General features: G+C 41.1%; 1 protein-coding gene across 2 annotated transcripts; it reads left to right on the top strand.

Moving 5' to 3' along the window:
- Positions 1–898: 898 nt before the first annotated feature.
- Positions 899–12,554, top strand: c9 (complement component 9). 2 transcript variants are annotated; one of them, XM_023817929.2, is made up of 11 exons: positions 899–977; positions 1,145–1,259; positions 1,419–1,569; positions 2,343–2,490; positions 3,179–3,317; positions 3,568–3,798; positions 10,639–10,879; positions 11,152–11,271; positions 11,382–11,557; positions 11,725–11,953; positions 12,111–12,554. In XM_023817929.2, the coding sequence occupies exons 1-11, from the start codon at positions 901–903 to the stop codon at positions 12,257–12,259; spliced, it is 1,776 nt and encodes a 591-aa protein (XP_023673697.2). In that variant the 5' UTR covers positions 899–900; the 3' UTR covers positions 12,260–12,554. The 2 variants fall into 2 exon arrangements, with proteins under 2 accessions (XP_023673697.2, XP_023673696.2); XM_023817928.2 differs by having other exon boundaries at positions 12,108–12,554.
- The last annotated feature ends 8,649 nt before the right edge of the window (positions 12,555–21,203 follow it).

The raw sequence follows: 21,203 nt of genomic DNA, 5'->3' as shown, positions 1-21,203 counted from the left end.
ATCATTGAATAATATAATGATCTATAGAACTATAGAAATACCTTCCACTATATGTTTTTGATTACAAAAATATTAAATGGATTTCAACATTTAAATCAAGGCAAATCAATTATTCCAAAAACACGAATAATAAATTAGAAATTGCGCTTTTTCTGGAAAATATAAGACAATTCTTTGATTTTTGTGATTGTGGAGAAAACTACATCTGTTTCAGTGGTATTTTTAAATTTATCACAAAATGCATAATATACAGATTTCAAAATGAACTTTATTGTCAATGAGCAAATAGGAATTTACAATATCTAGATGACAGAAGCATCACTAATACTCATTATTATTCAGTTTAGAGAATTTGGCCTATCGCTTCACAATGCAGGAAATCAATTCTGTCTCTTGGTAAATGTATTTTTTCCACTGTTCCAGTTTGTTGGTACATGGGATGGCAAAATATTCATCTCAGATACTTTGTGAAACTCAATGGAATGTGATCAGCTTTGGGTGAAGTTTTATTGTTACGAGAACTGAAAGGATAAGAGATTCAATAATCACACATTGCAAAATGGTAAAGATTCCACATAAAGTACCTTCACCTTTAGCATCAAAAAAGGCACTAAGTACAAAGGATAGTTTTGATCCACTCTCACTGCCATTATTTTATGCTACAATAAAATCTTTGTTGATTCTCACTTGTCACCTATATTGCAATATTTGTAACTCTTAATACTGAAAATTAAAGGTGATTTTTCGGAAAGTACTGAGTTGTGTCAGAAATTTCCACATCTGAACTTTGATATGCAGCTGCCACCCCCCCCCCCCCCCCAAGCAATCATTAATAGACAGTTTCGTTAAAGTATTGGAGCGCAAGTCTGGTTATCTGGTATTACACTCTGTGCCCCCATCATGAGGACTGCAGCAGCTTTCTGTGTTTCCTTCTGCATTTTTCAACAAATCACCGTTGGCACCAGGAATGACCAGGAGTATGACTTTGCCGTACACTGCGCAACAGCACATACAGATTGCTGAAATAACTACCAAACTTTTAATAATTTTGTGGTTACCAAAAATGATTGAATGATGATTAGAAAAATAAGAGGCATAAGTTATACTCATTGTGCTGGCTCGGTGGACCTTGTCTCTGATCCAGTGGTGGAAGTACCAGCAAACGGACGGTGAGGGAAGCTAATGCCCCCGCTGCGGTCGACTGCAGAATAAGCCCCTGGAGCGAGTGGAGCGGGTGTGATCCATGTTCCAAACGTATGGTGAGTGGTTGCAACATATGACTGTTCACCAGACATCCTAGAAGCCTAAGAGGTGCAAGATCATTGTAAAAAAGCATGTGAAATTCAGAGTATTTTGGGAAAAAAAGAATCCATGATTATTATGGGAATATGTAACCAGTTGGGTTTCTCCGTTTTAAGTTCCGCTCCAGAAGCATAGATGTTTTTGGGCAGTTCAATGGCCAACCATGCAACCAGCGCCTAGGAGATCGGAAGGCCTGCAAGACAGATCATGTCTGTGAGGAGGAAATAAAGCATCCTTGTTCAGAAACTGAATTTCAGTGTGACTCAGGTACATTAACTGTCAATCCAAATAACTGTCAATCCAAATAAATGAATATGCGGTATATTCTACTCTAAAATAGCGCCGACCTATACTGTATGGACAAAAGTATTGGGACAAACATCTTAATCATTGAATCTCAATGTTTCATTCAGACCCATTGTTGCAGGTGTATAAAATCAAGCACCTAGCTATCTAGTCAGGTTACCAAACATTAGTGAAAGAATGCATCGCTCTGAGGAGTTTGATGGGAAAGCATGTGATATTAATGCAACATGGAGAAATTCATCATTCTTTTAATGAAATCTCCCATGGCTCCCTTAGAATGTCCCTTGGAGTCTTGGTAGATCCTTTGCTTCTCTTATCCAATTTGGTGGATCCCAATCTTGTCATATATTTTTACCCCCATCTTCTGATCTTTTACTTATTTTACTTTCTGCTTTGAAACTGCCCACTTTTTAAAGTTTATAGGTATATGAACTATAGATTAAATTATTTTTACAATATTTCCACGATTATTATAATTGAATACAATGAGAACACAATCATTACAACTGAACACGGTTCACAGGGATAAGCATCATCTGATTTTATCAATAACGGCTACTATTGAAGCTAGCTACTGTACAATTTTCTGATAGAAGTCACCCATTTCCATATTTTATTAATAAAAATTTGCCTTTCATATTGTTGTTTGGTATGATGCATGAACGTCAGATTGCAATAAAAAAAATCCATATAATATAAAGACAATTATGTTTATTATATCCTTTTAACTGAAGGACTGTGCATTAAAAATAGACTAGTATGCAATGGGGACAATGATTGTGGAGATTTCTCTGATGAAGACACCTGTGAGGAAGTTAAGCGTGCACCCTGTGGAAAACAGGAGCTGGAGCTATCTGAGCTGGGTAGAACAGCTGGATATGGGTAAGTTCCTGTAACGTCCAGCCTGCCACATCCACCAGACCTTCCTGTCTCTTCCCTGGCATGGGCCTAACAAGCCACGCCTGGCACTCCTTTGTTTTATCTCTGGTTCCTGCCCTTGTGTTAATCACTCCAGATGCCTCTCATTTGCTTCCTTGTCAATCTTCTATAAAAGTGCTTCCCAGTCCTGTCTTCCCCAGTCCCATCACTGATATCAAACCTGTGTGCTGCCAGAGCCTTCCCTTGTTCCTGTCCTCCCATTTTGTATCCATTGCGATCCTGTTTATTTCCTGAATTTGCTCTTTAAGTGCAATAAACCCCCTTCTATTTCATTACCATGCCTACTCCCAAGTCCATTGTCCCTTGCCTTGTGGCAGTTCTCTCAAATTCTCTCCTCTTGATGATTGTTATGCACATTACAATTCTCCATGTTCTACCCATGACTGCTTCAGGTTCTTTCCACAATTAAAAAGCATGCAGTTAAGGTTAACATTTGCAACATGCACTTAGGTTTCTCTGAATTGCACCTAATGTTTGAGTATGTGCTCCCTGATGGAATAGCATCTATGCCCTGCGCTTCCTGGGTTTACTAAAGCTGTTTACTAAATAAGTCGATGTGGGGAATTATGGATTTTACTTCTCATCTTGTTATCATTTTGTAATCATTAGTTATGTTCCTCTGTTTAAACAGCATCAACATCTTTGGTTCAGACCCGAGAAGCAATGCCTTTGAAAATGAATTGTTTAATGGCTTCTGCAGACGAGTGAAGGACACAAACACATTAAAATACCATCGCCTCCCTTGGAATGTAGCCACTTTGGACTATGTGGTGGGTTTACTGTTCAGCTTTTTTCTTTCTTTTGCTTTGTAATTAAGATATTGAAAGTTATCATTTTCTGCATTACACTTGTGGCACCCATATATATATGGGTGAAGAAAATGAAGGCATCCTGATAAGTAAGTTTATATGCTGTTGAACTTATGTCATTATAATCTGTTTTGTCATGAGTTGTTTTGCTCTTCAGCTTATCTTTGTTTGCCTAATGAATCACATGCTAAACAGTAAATGTTTTGTCCAGACCATTGCAGATGAACATATTTCAAGGGAAATATTTAATGAAGCCAATTCTCTTCTGAAGGAAATTTTAAAGGAAAATACGCAATCGCTAAAAGCTGACCTTTCTTTCAAATTCACATCTGAATCAGATAATTCAGAAACTGAATCAAATAATAGCACTTCTGTGAATATGGCATATAAAAATCAAAAGAATGAAACCATAAAAGTTCTCAGTGGATATTCTACTGTTAAGGTATGTATCAAAATATTAAGTTAATATAAATTTGGAACAAGATGTGGAAAGTAGGGTTGTCACGACCACATCGCTATGTAATTGTGATTATATATATATATATATATATATATATATATATATATATATATATATATATATATATACACCATATGTGCAATAATCACTAGGGGCCTGGTTGCGCAAGACACCTTAAGTATGACACTTAAGGTTTAGTTTTTCTTTAGCTTATAGATTTCGTTAAGGGTGTTGCACAGAATCCCTTAAAAGGTTTTCTTAGTTGGGGAAAAGTCGTACAGGATTTACTGCATTGAAAGACATTTTACGGCAATAACATTTCCATGGAGAACATTTGTTTGCTTGCCCTGCTGCCCGTGATACCTGTTATCGCCTCCAATGTTAATTTCGTTAATGGGTTTGTTCACGGGTTATTTTGCGTGACGATGACTAAAACAAAAAACATGATTTTAATGTACGTTTAATGACAATGACGAAATGCAACGTATTATTCGTCTGGCGAATATAAATAAAAATTTAAAAGCCGGATTTTGTCCCTATTACAACTTTATCTGATGAAAATGTGGACGGTTCCCCCTCCTGTATTGTTTTCTCTACAAGTAGGTACTTTTCCCTTGACTAAGGATATCTGAGTGGAACGATAAACTTTGCTGGATGGTTAACGACAAGCACTTGCGCTAACTTGGGAGATAAGCGGAGGTACTGGGAAAAGAGTAGAGGAAAAATTGAGCAGATTGCCGGTGCTCAGGGTGAAACTTGCCAGCACTTATTAATAAAAATATTAAATATAAATAAAATCATAAATTGACTGTCGGTCAGATAAAATAAATTTATTATCATTAATCTTATTCATTGGGTACTCCCAGTTGCAGGACACTCTTATCAGGATGCCTTCATTTTCTTTATTTATCGCCATGAACTCGTCGGTTAAGATATAGTCAGAGGTACCTTAAGTTTTGGCAGGCTTCAGACGATCCACCGAAACCCGGTCTGGCTTGCCCCTAATGTCCAGTGTGAAAAACTTGTCCCCAGATTGTAGCACATGGAAGGGCCCATCGTAAGGTGGCCACAGCAGGCCCCAATGAGCATCATGGCGGACAAAGACGTATGCAGGCCTTACCCTCTGGAACATGTGACTGGGGCACCCCTTATTGAGTCGTGGACACTGGAACGAAAGCCCCAGCCAAGTCCTGCAGAGCGGAGTGCTGGCGTTCGGCGCTACAAGGGGCTGTGGTGGTGGGCAGGAAATCCCCTGGCATCTGCAGAGTCTGCCCATAGACTAACTCGGCCGACGAGGATTGCAGGTCTGGCCTGAGAGCGGTCCGGAGGCCCAACAAAACCCAGGGAAGCCTGTCCACCCAGCCGCTGTCCCTGAGGCTGGCCCGAAGAGCGGCTTTCAGGGAGCGGTGAAAACGCTCGCACAGCCCATTGGCCTGCGGATGGTAGGCTGTGGTACGATGGAGGGAAACCCCCAAAACCTGGGCCACTGCAGCCCAGAGCTCAGAGGTGAACTGGGCTCCACGGCCCGAAGACACATCAGACGGAACCCCGAAACAAGACACCCAACCACCGATGAAAGCCCTGGGCACATCTGCCGTGGTGGTGGATGACAAAGGTATGAAACTTGGTAGCTACAAGTAGACCTGTCCACCACCGCTAGCAAGTGAGTAAAACCCAAGGAAGGGGGAAGAGGCCCGACCAGGTCCACATGCACATGGTCAAAACGGTGCTCAGGCACCACAAAAGGCGCCAGCGTTGCCTTGGTATGTTGGTGCACCTTAGCACGCTGACACTGAACACAGGAGGCGGCCCAACTATGGACATGCTTCCGCAGCCCATACCAGACAAACTTGGCGGCCATCAGATGCTGAGTCACTCGTCTGCCTGGCTGTGAAAGCCCGTGCACCACCTCGAAGATGTGATGACGTCAACCAGCCAGCACGATAGGCCTAGCAGACCGGTTGAGATATCACACAGGAGGGTGGACACCACAGTCAAGGAAGGGAACATCTGCCAGCCGCAGACTGGTGACTGCGGTCCTATAAGCTTGCACCTCCAAATCGACCCACTGATCCGCTGAAAATCGAGCATAATCCACTCCCAAGTGCACAGCACCTGCCACCAAGTGGGAGAGACAGTCAGCAACTTGGTTATGCCTCCCTGCCACATGCCGGATGTCAGTTGTGAACTCTGATATAAAGGAGAGCTGCCGCTGCTGACGAGCATCCCATGTCTTAGCCATCACAAACATCAGGGGCTTGTGATCAACAAAAACCGTGATTGGGCGGCCTTCTATGACGAACCGGAAGTGACGCACAGCCAAGTACAGACCAAGAAGTTCACGGTCAAAGGTGCTGTACTTCCGCTGATGCGGCCTTGGCTGAAAAAGGCCAGCGGCTGCCAGGCACCCTCCATGAACTGCTCGTGCAAGGCCCCCACAGTGTAGTCTGAGGTGTCAGTGGTGAGCGCGACCAGAGCATCAGACAATGGATGGGCCAGCATGGTCGCGTTTGCCAGAGCAGACTTGGTAGCTACAGAAGCCTGGGTCTGCTCAGCAGTCCACTCAAGAACCTGCTTGGCCGTCCTACCCCTGAGAGCCTCATACAGCGGCCGCCCCAGCTGGGCAGCCCGTGGGATAAAGCGATGGTAGAAAGTAACCATGCCCAGGAACTCCTGCAGGGCCCTACCTGTAGCAGGCTGCGGAAATAAAGAGATGGCCTCCACTTTGGAACTGCCCCATCGCCCGTGATGCGGTAGCCAAGGAAGTCTATGGAGGACAAACCAAACTGGCACTTTTGTGGGTTGATTATTAACCCATGACTGCTCAGATGCTCAAAAAGGGTCCAAAGGTGAGCTATGTGGTCAGCCCTGGAGTTACTGGCCACCAAAATGTCATCCAGATAGACAAACAGGAACGGAAGGTCCTTCAGGACACTGTCCATGAGTCGCTGGAAAGACTGGGCAGCGTTTTTAAGCCCAAAAGGCATCCGAAGAAACTCAAAAAGCCCAAACGGGGTGATGACCGCAGTCCCCTGGATGTACTGGGACCTGATGGTAGCCACGCACCAGGTCAACCTTTGAAAGAATGGATGCCACCGCCAATCGGGAAGAAAAGTCCTGGATGTGTGGGATCGGGTAGCGATCTGGGGTTGTGGCGTCATTAAGCCAGCGGCAATTGCCACATGGGCGCCATGCCCCACTTGGCTTGGGTACCATATGCAGAGGGGAGGCCCAGGCTCTCCAATGGAACCCCAAACAATACCAAGGCTCTCCAATGCCGCAAACTCTGCCCTAGCGATGGCCAATTTACCCGCATCAAGGTGTCAGGCTTGGGCATGGACGGGCAATGTGGTGTTCAACACCATGCTTGGCTGTGACTGATGTAAAGGTGGGCCAGGTGAGGTCTGGGAACTCCGCAAGCAGGCGGGTGAAGGTGTCATTTGCCCCCAAGGCACTAGACAGCTGAGACGAACCAGCCCTGCTAATGGCATCAACCAGGCGCTTGTGTTTTATGTCCACCAGCAGGTTGTTAGCGCATAAAAAAATCGGTGCCCAGCAGGGGGGTGGACACCTTCGCCACCACAAAACGCCACCAGAATCGCTGGCCATCAAAACAGACTGCCTCAACACGAGTGCCATAAGTCAGGATACTGCTGCCATTAGCGGCCTCCAAAGTTGAGCCCTTCGTCCCGGAGCACGTATGCACTCCCGACGCATGCAAAACACTGAGCTGCGCGCCCGTGTCGCAGAGGAAATGGCGGCCAGACACAGCATCCGTGACAAAGAGCAGGCTGCTGGAACGGTCGATGGTCGCTGCTGCTAATGAGCGCCAGCCCGTGCGTTTCCCATCCCCTTAAAACGGTAAGGGGGGGGGTGCATTTTTTTGCTTTGTCACCAAACCGCACATGGTAGAAGCAGAGGCCTGGTATACCGCTCCGCTGTGCGGCTGAGACAGTAGCATCAGCACGCGGCGGGGAGCTATCTGAGCTCCGAGCTCAGACGGCTGAACAAGCTGCCAGCCTGGCGGTGTGTACTTTGTCGGCCTCCCTAGCAAGCTCCCTACAGTCTTTAAGCGGGAGGTTAGCTAACGCCCCCCACACGTCTGCGGGCAGCTGTTGTAGGAAAAGCTCCCTAAAAATAAAGCACGGCTGATGGTCACCTAGGAGAGCTAGCATGTGATCCATCAGCTCCGAGAGCCATGAATCGCCCAGCCCAGGCAACGCAAGCAATCGGAGCGTGCTCTGTCTCGGAAAGCTCGTAAGTGCTCGGCAACAGAGACTTTATGGCACCATATTTGTCTGCCTCCGGAGGGTTCTGTAGCAGACTCACCACTCCAGCTGCTGTGGAGCTGTTCAGTGTTGCAATGACGTAATAATATTTAGTCACGTTCTCCGTAATACCGTGCAAGGCGAACTGAGCCTCCACCTGCATGAACCAAACTGCCGCCTGGCCGCACCAGAACTCTGGGAGTTTGAGCGCAACTGCATTCGCAAGCATGGTTGGAGCAAAAAGCAAACGCACCAAAACGTTGGGCTCACCACTGTGGAGCTGCAGTGCAGCAGAAAAAAGGAAAGTGGCAGTTACCACATGTAGAGCGCCAAAAAACAGGTGTATTTATTTCAGCGTGCCTAAACACCGAAAAGCCCGCGTCCCCGCTTAGGCATGCCTGATCACCACACCCTGCACGTATGAGCATAGGTAAGGGAGAATGAATTCTGCTTAATAGGTAGGAGCCCCTACAACACAAAGGAAAATGGACCTACTGGGATTCTGATGCCCTATGAATCACTCTGTCTCACCTCCCGACCGAGTTCGAAGGTGCGAAAGCGTTCCTGTGTTGAGTTATTTCTTGTTATCTACAGTACTGTACATTTAGTGATACGTACAGTAATCATGGGCCCTATAAGAAAGTTTGCAGTGACAGCAGCAAACCAAAGAGGAAAGTGTTGAGAGTAATTGTAGAACTTAAAAATGAAATTATAGTGAGACTTTAAGGTGCTGCATGTCTGTCTGCTCTCGCTTCTGAGTATGGGATTGTCATTTATTTTATGTTTATTGCTTTTGCGTGTGTGCCTTTTCATGTGTGTATTAGTTTTATATTGATTGCGAATGCTTTTTATCATTAGGTAGGTAAGTAGATAAGTTTAAATAGGCAAACATTAGGGCGGTCTGGAACGGATTAAATTAATTTTCTTATGGGGAAATTGGACTTGGACCTCGACCAAATCGCAACCAGCCGTCTGGAACAAATTATTTTCGTGTTCCAAGGTACCACTGTACTTAAGTGAACATTTTAATGAAGCCTTAAGGAAAAAACGTAAGGTTTTTTTGTGCAACACACTTTATTTTATGGAAACCTAAACTCGAACTTAAATCTTAACTGAAGGAGTTTTGTGCAACCGGCTTCAGGGCTTTAGATGACGGATGAGACATTTGTCCGGAGGCAGACTTTTCGGTACTATACGGACATTTATTACTTAAGAAGATTAGTAGTGTGCCAAAAATGTTAATGAGATTCGTAATGTTACGCCCAAAAGTCAGCAGTCTGTGTAACTTCGACGTATCCTTATGTTTAATAACCGTGCCTGACTGCAAAAACTAAACTGCAAAAAGTACCACCACACCACCGACATCTTTCTACCACATCCACAATATCTCCTCTTTCAAACAATTTTGTGGCTGTTAAGCTGTCCTTTTCTTCACCGCCACTTCTGTACTTATATTGCTTCCATGATTTACCAAAACAATAGCATGGGGCATGCTCCGCTAGCCGGATTTAATAAACATAACATATTTCGAATTCATACAGATTACTGAGTTTATGACCAAAAAGCCGGACAAATTTTTCACCTGTCACCTGAAGCACTGGTGATTATTGTTCATGTGTGAAACAATCGTGATTCCATCGCGACGTGATCATGTCAGTCCTAGTGGAAACAATTACGTTCTAAATATGTTTTACATATTTCAGTTATTCTTACACTCCTCCGTAGAAAGCCCTTATTTATGTCTATTTCGAAAGTAATACATTTTATTAACCAATTGAACAGGCGTCAAGTCATAATTATGATTCCCCAACTCGATCCTATTCAGATCTTCCGAGTAGGACTTGTAGGCAGTATTGATCAGGATTTCTTGGAGGGAGCAAAGGGGTACAGTCAGTCCCCAGGTTACAAACAAGATCCATTCTTGAAATCAAATTTGCAGATAAGTTGGCAAAATAATAATATAGTATATTATAATAATACAAAAGTAATTGCATACTGTACTGTACCTCATGCAGACAGACTGCTGAGGCCGTGCAATGTTTTCATGGGGGTTTCAACATAGTGCATACCTTCGTTATTACAAACCATTGTATTCAACTCAAATTTTTAGCAGAAAAATTTTAGTCTGTTTGTAAGAATGAGTTGTCTGCTCTTAACCCAGGGACTGCTTGTACACCCTGAATGGTTGAGGTACACCCTGAGTGGGATGCTTGTCCATTGCAGGTCACTCACACTAATAGCAGTGTAGTGCAGGCAATTAATTTAACTGCATGTCTTTGGGTTCTGGGAGGAAACCCATGTGACACTCTACACATACAGAATAGAGATAAGATTCAAACATTATCACCTATTGAGCCAGCCTCACACATTACATAATACATGAAACCCAGAGGCACCTTTTTGACAATTCAAATGTCTAACTACACAATAATCTTTCAGCGAACTTTCATCACTTTAATGGAAGACAAGCATATGATATAATTAAACTTATAGACCGACTGCTACCTTTTAGGTAATCTTTTAAGCAACGTGTTGATTTAATTTCTCTTTTCAGCACAGGAGTTTTATGCGAGTTAAAAGCAAGGTTCAGCTGAGCACATTCAGAATGAGGTCAAGAGATCCCATGTTGACAGAAATCTTTCTAAATGACATATCCTATTTGCCAGTGGAGTACAACAAGGGGGAATACTTCAGATTCTTGGAAGATTATGGAACACATTATGCCATGTCTGGAAAGTCAGGCGGCGAATACGAACTTGTCTATGTCATAAACAAGGAAGTCATGAAGACAACAAGTATGCTGTCTGAAAAATCAGTTTTATAATCGTATTAATTACATATGAAGTATACTCTATTACTGAAGACTTTAACCATATACTGTAATATTTGTTTTGGCTTATTATGTTATATTATTGGACATAAATATAAAAACGTGAATTTGCATGCAGTATTGCTGAAGAACAGTAGTGGTTTAAAAAAGATGTATTTCATGGAATATTACAGAATTTTATTTTAAACTACCCTGGTTCATTTCAAACAGCACTTTTCAATATTTTGTTAATTCCAGAAATGACAGAGCAGAAAATCCAGGAGTGCCTCAACCTTGACCTCTCTGTTAAATTCGAGGCTGATACCACTGTGAGATTGGACACAGGAAATTGTGAAAAAGTGAGAGTTTCAGGAAATGGTTAGTTCATTGATGAAAAGTTACCATGTTGTCTCTTTGGGTGGCAAGAGAACCATCGAACTGAGCACTATTTGAGAAATATTTGACCCCTACCTGGCTTTTCCACATAGAAACCGGAAATAATGATGCACTCATTGACAAGGTGGTGACGTCCATCAATGGAGGCACAGTAGTAGCTGCTACTTTCCTGAAGACTAAATTAGAGAAAACTGGTGTGCTGGATCCGGAAGCCTACGTTCAGTGGGCTAAATCACTTCATGATGCACCAGTTCTGCTCTCCAGTCAAGTATGAATATACAATAAAATGCAACGTGACTTAACATAGTTTCATTGAATAATAAATAAAAAATTTGGCCTGAAGAAGTCAAATGCATTGTCATTGCCGCTGGTTTGCCTTTGCTTTCCTAGTGCATGACAGATGGAGTTGTATTTACTATTTTCTTTTACCGACAGCCGGAGCCTATCTTGTCTCTGATTCCTGTAAATATGCTCCATGCTGAAACCAAGAAAAGCAACATAGAGAGAGCGACTGAGGATTACATCGCTGAGTATAGTGTGTGCAAGTGTCAGCCCTGCCAGAATGGAGGCACAGTGGCAATGATCGACGGCCGGTGCCTATGTCTGTGCGCACCCCAGTTTGAGGGACTGGCATGTCAGACACTTAAGTCTGACTTACTGGAGGGTAGGTCACTTTATCTAATTATATCATGGGGCCAGATGAATAATTATCATTTCCTGTTTTGTGTCCATATCCACAGTTGTCAATCGCCTTACTTCTGCAGCTTGGCGATCCTGCATCTTTCCGTTCAATGTTTTCACATCAGATTTTGTTTTAGTAGGAAATGTTATCCAGGAAGGAAATTGGAACTGCTGGTCTCCCTGGTCAAGCTGCCAGGCCGGTCAACGCTCTCGAACCCGCAGCTGCAATACAAAAGGTCTCTCCAGTGGCAGTTGCAAAGGGGACACTATAAATACCGAACACTGCTGAATAGCTGAAGGGTTTTGTTACACATTTCAGGAAAACTAGATTAACAGGAGCATTCATACTCTTTGCAGATGTTGTTTATGTTTTCTAGAAATGTTGTTACAATATAATGTTTTTTTTTACTACAACCTAATCTGCCTAATCTTTAAAAGAGGGAAAGAATATTTGTTCATGTGATGTAGCACTATAATTCCAGATGCAAATTCTCTATATATCATCTGTATATTTGCTCAAAAATCAAACTTGCTTGTGCTTTATTAGTCAAACACATTGACAAATAAAGGGTATATCCAAATCAGTTCCTTGGTGTACAGTATTATTGTTGACGTTCATTTTTTTTCTCTTTAACTACATCATTAGCATTACACTACTTTGTGCTCATTTATTTAGCACCCACACAATGAGAATATTTGGAGGACAAAGTTGAGGACAAAGGCTTTTCTCAAGGGCCCAAATGTGATATGATTACTCTGCGTTTTCATCAAGAAATATCTCTATCCAGCAAATGAAATACTTTCATTTATTATCTGTAAAAACAAAAAACATAGAAAAGGCATGTGATGTTTTAAAATACATGGCTTGTTTACCTCAAGAGCTTCGTAAAAAGACATGAAAACAACAGCGAAACCGTGTACAAATCAGCTCGCGACAGGGGAAACATAGGGAAACTTTATTGCCCGGAACACTGGTAAGCAGCTCTTCTTGTCCGCCTGGCGGTACAATGATTTATTGTGCAGCAATTTAATAAGGGTAATCAGTGTCATCAACTTTGGTCAGCTGTCTAACCTGAAATTTTCAATTCGAGACTGCACACTCATTTACATCTATGTATCAGTATTACTAACACGTAAATTGTCTATATGGTTTGCAGTTTTGATGTGGTTAATTGTAATTTTATAATGGAATAATATAGATTTTCCGTATGATTTCTTGCATGAGCGTGAGAGTCACCTTGCTTCCTTCTTTTTGTAATGTTTTAATATATAAGGTAAATACAGCGGTCTGTGACCGCGGTTAAGTTAGCCTCATATTCGATATTCAGTTTTCTAGCTTCAATAACTTTTCACGGAAGTAAGGTGGGGCGTTTTTAGTGATAAAATCGTGTTGTCCAGTCCACAGACAACAATGCACACCGGTTATTTTGTCGCTTCAAACCATTTCGTGATTTGTGCAAAATCGCGTTAATAGCTCATAAAATAGGTCCTGTCAGCTGTAATGACATGGTCGGTTAGCATTTTGGGCTCATGGCGACTGTTGCACACCCCTTTGTTTCCCAGATTGCTTTACGTACGATTTTTAATTAATTTTTGAATGTTCGAACGTATCCGTATAATGTGCTATGGGACAATACATGAATGGGTTAATAACTTTAAAACTAGACGAGATAGGCACATCTAGTGAAGTGTGCTTTTATCAGTGGACTACAGGGAACAATGCACACCCCTTAGATTTTCAGAATAACTTTCACTCTAACAGCTATTAATTAATACATTGTATGCATATTACATGGCTTAGGGGCAATGCACTAAAGGGTTAATAGCTCAGGAACAAAATGGGACAGCCATATCCCATGAAGTGTGCCTTGATCAGGGGACTCTGGGGCACAATGCACACCCCTTAGATTTTCAGAATAACTTTCACTCTAACAGTTATTAATTAATACATTGTATGCATATTACATGGCATAGGGGCAATGCAATAAAGGGTTAATAGCTCTGGAACAAGATGGGACAGCCATGTCCCATGAAGTGTGCCTTGATCAGGGGACTCTGGGGGACAATGCACACCCCTTAGATTTTCAGAATAACTTTCACTCTAACAGTTATTAATTAATACATTGTATGCATATTACATGGCATAGGGGCAATGCACTAAAGGGTTAATAGCTCTGGAACAAGATGGGACAGCCATGTCCCATGAAGTGTGCATGGATCAGAGGCCTCTGGGGGACAATGCACACCCCTTGGATTTTCAGAATAACTTTCACTCTAACAGTTATTAATTAATACATTGTATGCATATTACATGGCATAGGGGCAATGCACTAAAGGGTTAATAGCCTTGGAACCAATTGAGACAGCCATGTCCTGTGAAGTGTGCATTGATCAGGGGAACTTGGGGGACAATGCACACCCCTCACTTTTTCAGATTAGTTTTGTCTGTAATAGTTATTTTTTAATATATTGCATCCACTTAAAGTGCAATGGGGCAACACACTAAAGGGGTAATATCTCTGAAACAAAATGGGACAGCCATGTCCAATTGAGTGTGCTTTCATCAGTGGAGTCTGGGGGACAATGCACACCTCTTGGATTTTCAAGATCACTTTCTGTCTAGCAGTTATTTATTATTACATTGCATCCATTTTACATGCCATTGCTCCATTTCATACATATTGACAGTTAATTGATAACACAAATTTATCCATAAGTAAGTTGTAAAGTGTGAATTAGGCAGTGCACCGTGGAACAAAGCAAATGTATCGCAGCTGAATTGCTTGATTACGTGTTTCGTCACAATTAATACATTAGCATTAAGCATTTATCCATTGAACAAAAAAGAAAACAATAATTAAGGAGGGTTGTTTTTTTACTGAATGCTCTTCATCTGAAACTGAAGAAATGGAACGGACTTCATACTCAATCGTAGCATCCTGAGACGACCCCCAAAACAGGAATGGTTTAACAGGTGGGGGCCACTAACATTTTTCCCTCCTCATCTTTTCTGACTGTTTTTTCACTAGTTTTGCATTTGGCTACGGTCAGAGTCACTACTGGAAGCATGAGGCAATACCTGGTGAAAGCACACTCAATTGGACATGGCTGTCCCATTTTGTTTCAGAGATATTACCCCTTTAGTGTGTTGCCCCATTGCACTTTAAGTGGATGCAATATATTAAAAAATAACTATTACAGACAAAACTAATCTGAAAAAGTGAGGGGTGTGCATTGTCCCCCAAGTTCCCCTGATCAATGCACACTTCACAGGACATGGCTGTCTCAATTGGTTCCAGAGCTATTAACCCTTTATTGCACTGCCCCTATGCCATGTAATATGCATACAATGTATTAATTAATAACTGTTAGAGTGAAAGTTATTCTGAAAATCTAAGGGGTGTGCATTGTCCCCCAGAGTCCCCTGATCAAGGCACACTTCATAGGACATGGCTGTCCCATTTCGTTCCAGAGCTATTAACCCTTTATTGCAGTGCCCCTATGCCATGTAATATGCATACAATGTATCAATTAATAACTATTAGAGTGAAAGTTATTCTGAAAATCTAAGGGGTGTGCATTGTCCCCCAGAGTCCCCTGATCAAGGCACACTTCATGGGACATGGCTGTCCCATTTCGTTCCAGAGCTATTAACCCTTTAGTGCATTGCCCCTATGCCATGTAATATGCATACAATGTATCAATTAATAACTATTAGAGTGAAAGTTATTCTGAAAATCTAAGGGGTGTGCATTGTCCGCCAGAGTCCACTGATCCATGCACACTTCATGGGACATGGCTGTCCCATTTTGTTCCAGAGCTATTAACCCATTATTGCAGTGCCCCTATGCCATGTAATATGCATACAATGTATTAATTAATAACTGTTAGAGAGAAAGTTATTCTGAAAATCCAAGGGGTGTGCATTGTCCCCCAGAGTCCCCTGATCCATGCACACTTCACTAGAAGTGCCTGTCTTGTCTAGTTTTAAAGTTATTAACCCATTCATGCATTGTCCCATTTCGCATTACACGGATACATTCGAACATTCAAAAATTAATTAAAAATCGTACGTAAAGCAATCTGGGAAACAAAGGGGTGTGCATCAGTCGCCATGAGCCCAAAATGCTAAAGCACCATGTCATTACAGCTGACAGCACCTAATTTATTAGCTATTAACACGATTTTGCACAAATCACGAAATGGTTTGAAGCGCAAAAATAATCGGTGTGCATCTTAGCCTGCGTACTGGACAACACGATTCTGTGATTAATAACGCCCCACCTTACTTCCGTGAAAAGTTATTGAAGCTAGAAAACTGAATATCGAATATGAGGCTAACTTAACCGCGGTAGATCACCGCATGTCTGAAGAGGATCGATCGAACCCACTGCTAACTTTACGTTTTGTTTTAACTAGGGTTGGGTATCGTTTGGGGTTTTTTCGATACCGGTGCCAAATCGATACTTTTAAAACGGAACAGGTGTTACACCATATTCTGTGACCATCATATATTGTGACCATAGGAGGCGCAAACTCCCGCGTGCACGCGCTTGGTACGCAAGTTACCTAAGTCTGCGGTTGAAAAGCGCTGTCGCTGGACGCGACTCGTTTTTATGCAGACGAACCCACCAGAGTTTTAACTTTCATGACGGATACATTGTACAGCATAGTTTATGAACATGCCTTATAATGTTTAAAGTCTCATGGATAATGCGTATAATCCATGAATAGAGTAAAGTTAAATTGCGTAGTCGGTGTGCATTCTAAATCTAATTTTTACGACGGTAATCTGATTTTACACGCCAATACAGTGGCTAATTAAAATAAAGCGAGAGTTTCAACAATGGGACACATATAGGTCGTACGTTGAGTATTACCACTAAAATGTCAACTAGCAAAGATGTGCGTGTGTACATATATTTATTTAAAAAAAAAATGTATATTATACATTTATAATATTCATAATATAAATACATGCTCTATTACAGAAATGGTGAACCCAGAGTTAGGCTAGGGTCACATAATATGATAGCAGCCATCACAAATGGTGACCCGTATGCCAGGGACTGCCTGCTGATTAGAACCTTAAAAATTCTTCAGATTATGAAATGTTCATGCTCAAAGTCGTCACCTGAAAAAGATTTGCTTGATCCAATATGTTTTTGCATGATTTATGCCAGGGTCACATAATATGATAGCAGCCATCACAAATGGTGACCCGTATGCCAGGGACTGCCTGCTGATTTCAACCTTAAAAATTATTCAGATTATGAAATGTTCATGCTCAAAGTCGTCACCTGAAAAAGATTTGCTTGATCCAATATGTTTTTGCATGATTTATGCCAGGGTCACATAATATGATAGCAGCCATCACAAATGGTGACCCGTATGCCAGGGACTGCCTGCTGATTAGAACCTTAAAAATTCTTCAGATTATGAAATGTTCATGCTCAAAGTCGTCACCTGAAAAAGATTTGCTTGATCCAATATGTTTTTGCATGATTTATGCCAGGGTCACATAATATGATAGCAGCCATCACAAATGGTGACCTGTATGCCAGGGACTGCCTGCTGATTAGAACCTTAAAAAGTCTCCTGATTATGAAATGTTCATGCTCAAAGTCGTCACCTGAAAAAGATTTGGTTGATCCAATATGTTTTTGCATGATTTATGCCAGGGTCACATAATATGATAGCAGCCATCACAAATGGTGACCCGTATGCCAGGGACTGCCTGCTGATTTCAACCTTAAAAATTATTCAGATTATGAAATGTTCATGCTCAAAGTCGTCACCTGAAAAAGATTTGCTTGATCCAATATGTTTTTGCATGATTTATGCCAGGGTCACATAATATGATAGCAGCCATCACAAATGGTGACCTGTATGCCAGGGACTGCCTGCTGATTAGAACCTTAAAAAGTCTCCTGATTATGAAATGTTCATGCTCAAAGTCGTCACCTGAAAAAGATTTGGTTGATCCAATATGTTTTTGCATGATTTATGCCAGGGTCACATAATATGATAGCAGCCATCACAAATGGTGACCCGTATGCCAGGGACTGCCTGCTGATTTCAACCTTAAAAATTATTCAGATTATGAAATGTTCATGCTCAAAGTCGTCACCTGAAAAAGATTTGCTTGATCCAATATGTTTTTGCATGATTTATGCCAGGGTCACATAATATGATAGCAGCCATCACAAATGGTGACCTGTATGCCAGGGACTGCCTGCTGATTAGAACCTTAAAAAGTCTCCTGATTATGAAATGTTCATGCTCAAAGTCGTCACCTGAAAAAGATTTGGTTGATCCAATATGTTTTTGCATGATTTATGCCAGGGTCACATAATATGATAGCAGCCATCACAAATGGTGACCCGTATGCCAGGGACTGCCTGCTGATTTCAACCTTAAAAATTATTCAGATTATGAAATGTTCATGCTCAAAGTCGTCACCTGAAAAAGATTTGCTTGATCCAATATGTTTTTGCATGATTTATTTTATATATATATATATATATATATAATCCACAGCACAATCCAACGAATTTGCCAGAAATTAAAACCAGAAGAAAAAATCCAAAACCAGGAGACAAATACACTGAATCAATAAGACCTTGTGAATGAAAAGAAGTCTACGCAACGAGCACTGTCTGGATCTGAATCCTGGTTGTATTTAGACTCCAGCTCCAGGTTCTGCGTTGCTTTACCTAGATGTCACAATCAGAGTTAGAGTCAGGTAAAATAACAGGGTCAATTTTACTGTTTACGCGACAGTTGTATGCTAATCACGTCAAGGTGAAATACAGTTATACCTCACCCTACGTCAGTAATTGGTTCCAGAAGGCACAACTTCGACAAACGACTTGATACGAAAAACCCCTATTGGCTCGAAACACCAATTAAAAAAAGACAATACTTTTACATTTATAAGCTTTTATTTGATTGCAAACATTAAAATATATTAGTTTACATATTTTAGCATTCCCTGGCTGACGTAAGGTTGAAACCGAAAGAAGACGATTTGTATTTTTCTGTATTTTTTGCAAAAAAAGTCGAGTTCGACGTAACGCGAATGACGTATGACGACGTATGACGTAATACCGTAGGCCTATCGCTGTTTCGAAATCATGGATCCCCAATTAGTCAAAGAAATATTTGACTTATTAATTAAAGGAGAATATCCGAAAAATTTCAGCAAGCATCAGAGATACAGCTTACGAAGAAGATCTTCTAATTTCTCCATAATCGGTAAGTTATTTTTTGCAAGAAACATCTAATAAACATGACTTCCAGACATTAGGCCACTTAAAATTAATAAATTGTTTTACATGACTCAAACTTCTAAAATATTGGTGAGTAGGGGATTTTCTATTTTCTATTTTATATTTTTAGCGAAAAGACGAACGGCAACAGAGATATACTAAAACTAGAAAAGTTCTTTTTAATACCGTGGGCCCACACACAATCTGACAAACGATAAAAACCATTGTCCGAGAAGCGTCAAATTGAAAAATCCGAGGCTGACATAAAAGATTTTTCACCCACAGTTTTTGAGGTAAAAAAAACCGATTTTTTGAAAAATATAAAATATTAAAAAAATCGAGCCGTCACCAAAAAAATTGAGGCGTTCGGCCATGTAAAACAATTTATTAATTTTAAGTGGCCTTAATACATGTGAAGTAAATGTAAATAGTACAACAGTAAATACAGCAGTCTTCATATGTTTATTAATATACGTATAATTCCGAATGTATTTTAGATGGAGACTTGTACTACACCAGAAACAAGGGCTCTGACGAAGAAGTCAGGGCCAAAGTTGTTCGTAGCGCAGAAGAGGCTGATGAACTTTTCATACAGTTCCACAGCAGTGGCATTGGAGCACACTGTGGGCAATTAAAAACTAGGGATGCCATATCCCAGCGTTTTTACTGGCCTGGAATGTCCAGAGACATTGAACGATGGGTATGTTATTATTTATGTTTTTCTTATACAGCTATTTGAAGTTCGTAAAGACGTGTTTCCACATTGAAAAAAATTCTGTATGTTGTCACAGGTGTCACAGTGTACAGTTTGCCAGAAAAACAAAGGCACACTAAAAACTGAAACGCAATACACACCAATCAAGGTAAGTTTTGGACCTATATATATGACTGTTTATAATGTTTATAATATTGTTTTGCACTATATGCAGACGTGTGTCAACAATTGACAACTGATCACTTTCATATGTCTTTCATATGTCTGTCCTCACATTGCATTTATATAGTACAGCTTAAAATCCTATGCATTAATTTAGAGCAGAGCATGTGAGCGGAGCGTGAGCGAGGGGCGGAGCGGGCGGAATTCGGTCAGAGCGCGGAGTGGTTTTTTTTATCATGGCTGGAGCGGTCGCTCTGTCTCGCTCCAGTTTCGCTCCGATACCGCTCTTTCCACGAGCCTGATGCTTGCCCAGATCTACCCAGAATTCATCTGTACAATTATAAAGACTGTTACACAAATTAGTCGAGATGTTCGCGAAATATTTCACAAAGGTTTAAGGCGACAGTTGTTAGGTATGCCGATTATTACGAGGAAGAAGTTGGCTCCTTATTCGCAATAGCAGTTCCTTATTTGCAAAATCCGTTCCACCTTAAATAGGCATTATGTGTGATCTGCCATATTCACAGCAATTTACCTGGTAAACATCAAAACGTCCGTTCAAAACACTAACACCACCTAAAAGAGCAATTATTACACGTACTATATCATGCGTTTAAAGGTATTTTACTGTAGAGTTTTATAAATAATGCCCTGTGAAATATGCATTGTTTCCCATTAAGACCCATTGGAAATCAATGTGTGATCTGTCATAAACCTTAACGCCATCAGATAGAGTAATTATCATACTTATTATATACAGAGTTTGATGACATTTTACTGTAGAGTTTTAAAAATAATGCCCTTTGAATGCTCATTATCATGGAATGCAAGTAATACCCTTATTAGCAGACATAAATTTATAAAAATAATAACAAACAGTAGAAATTTCTCATACCGTTATTGTCATACCATTTCTCATACCATTATTCTGCAAAACTTGCAGAATAATAAAACAACGAAATACATATAATTGTTATTAATTTTCATTTCATTATAATTAGAATAATAGCCTCATACATTTGGGGCAACGGAGGTCTTCAATGTATTGTTAGGCTGGTCAAAGTCAAGTGTGGCTCCATGTTCAC

The sequence above is a fragment of the Paramormyrops kingsleyae genome, chromosome 7 (genome assembly GCF_048594095.1).
Source record: "Paramormyrops kingsleyae isolate MSU_618 chromosome 7, PKINGS_0.4, whole genome shotgun sequence".
NCBI lineage: Eukaryota > Metazoa > Chordata > Actinopteri > Osteoglossiformes > Mormyridae > Paramormyrops > Paramormyrops kingsleyae.
This window is presented reverse-complemented; position numbering and strand designations above follow the sequence as displayed.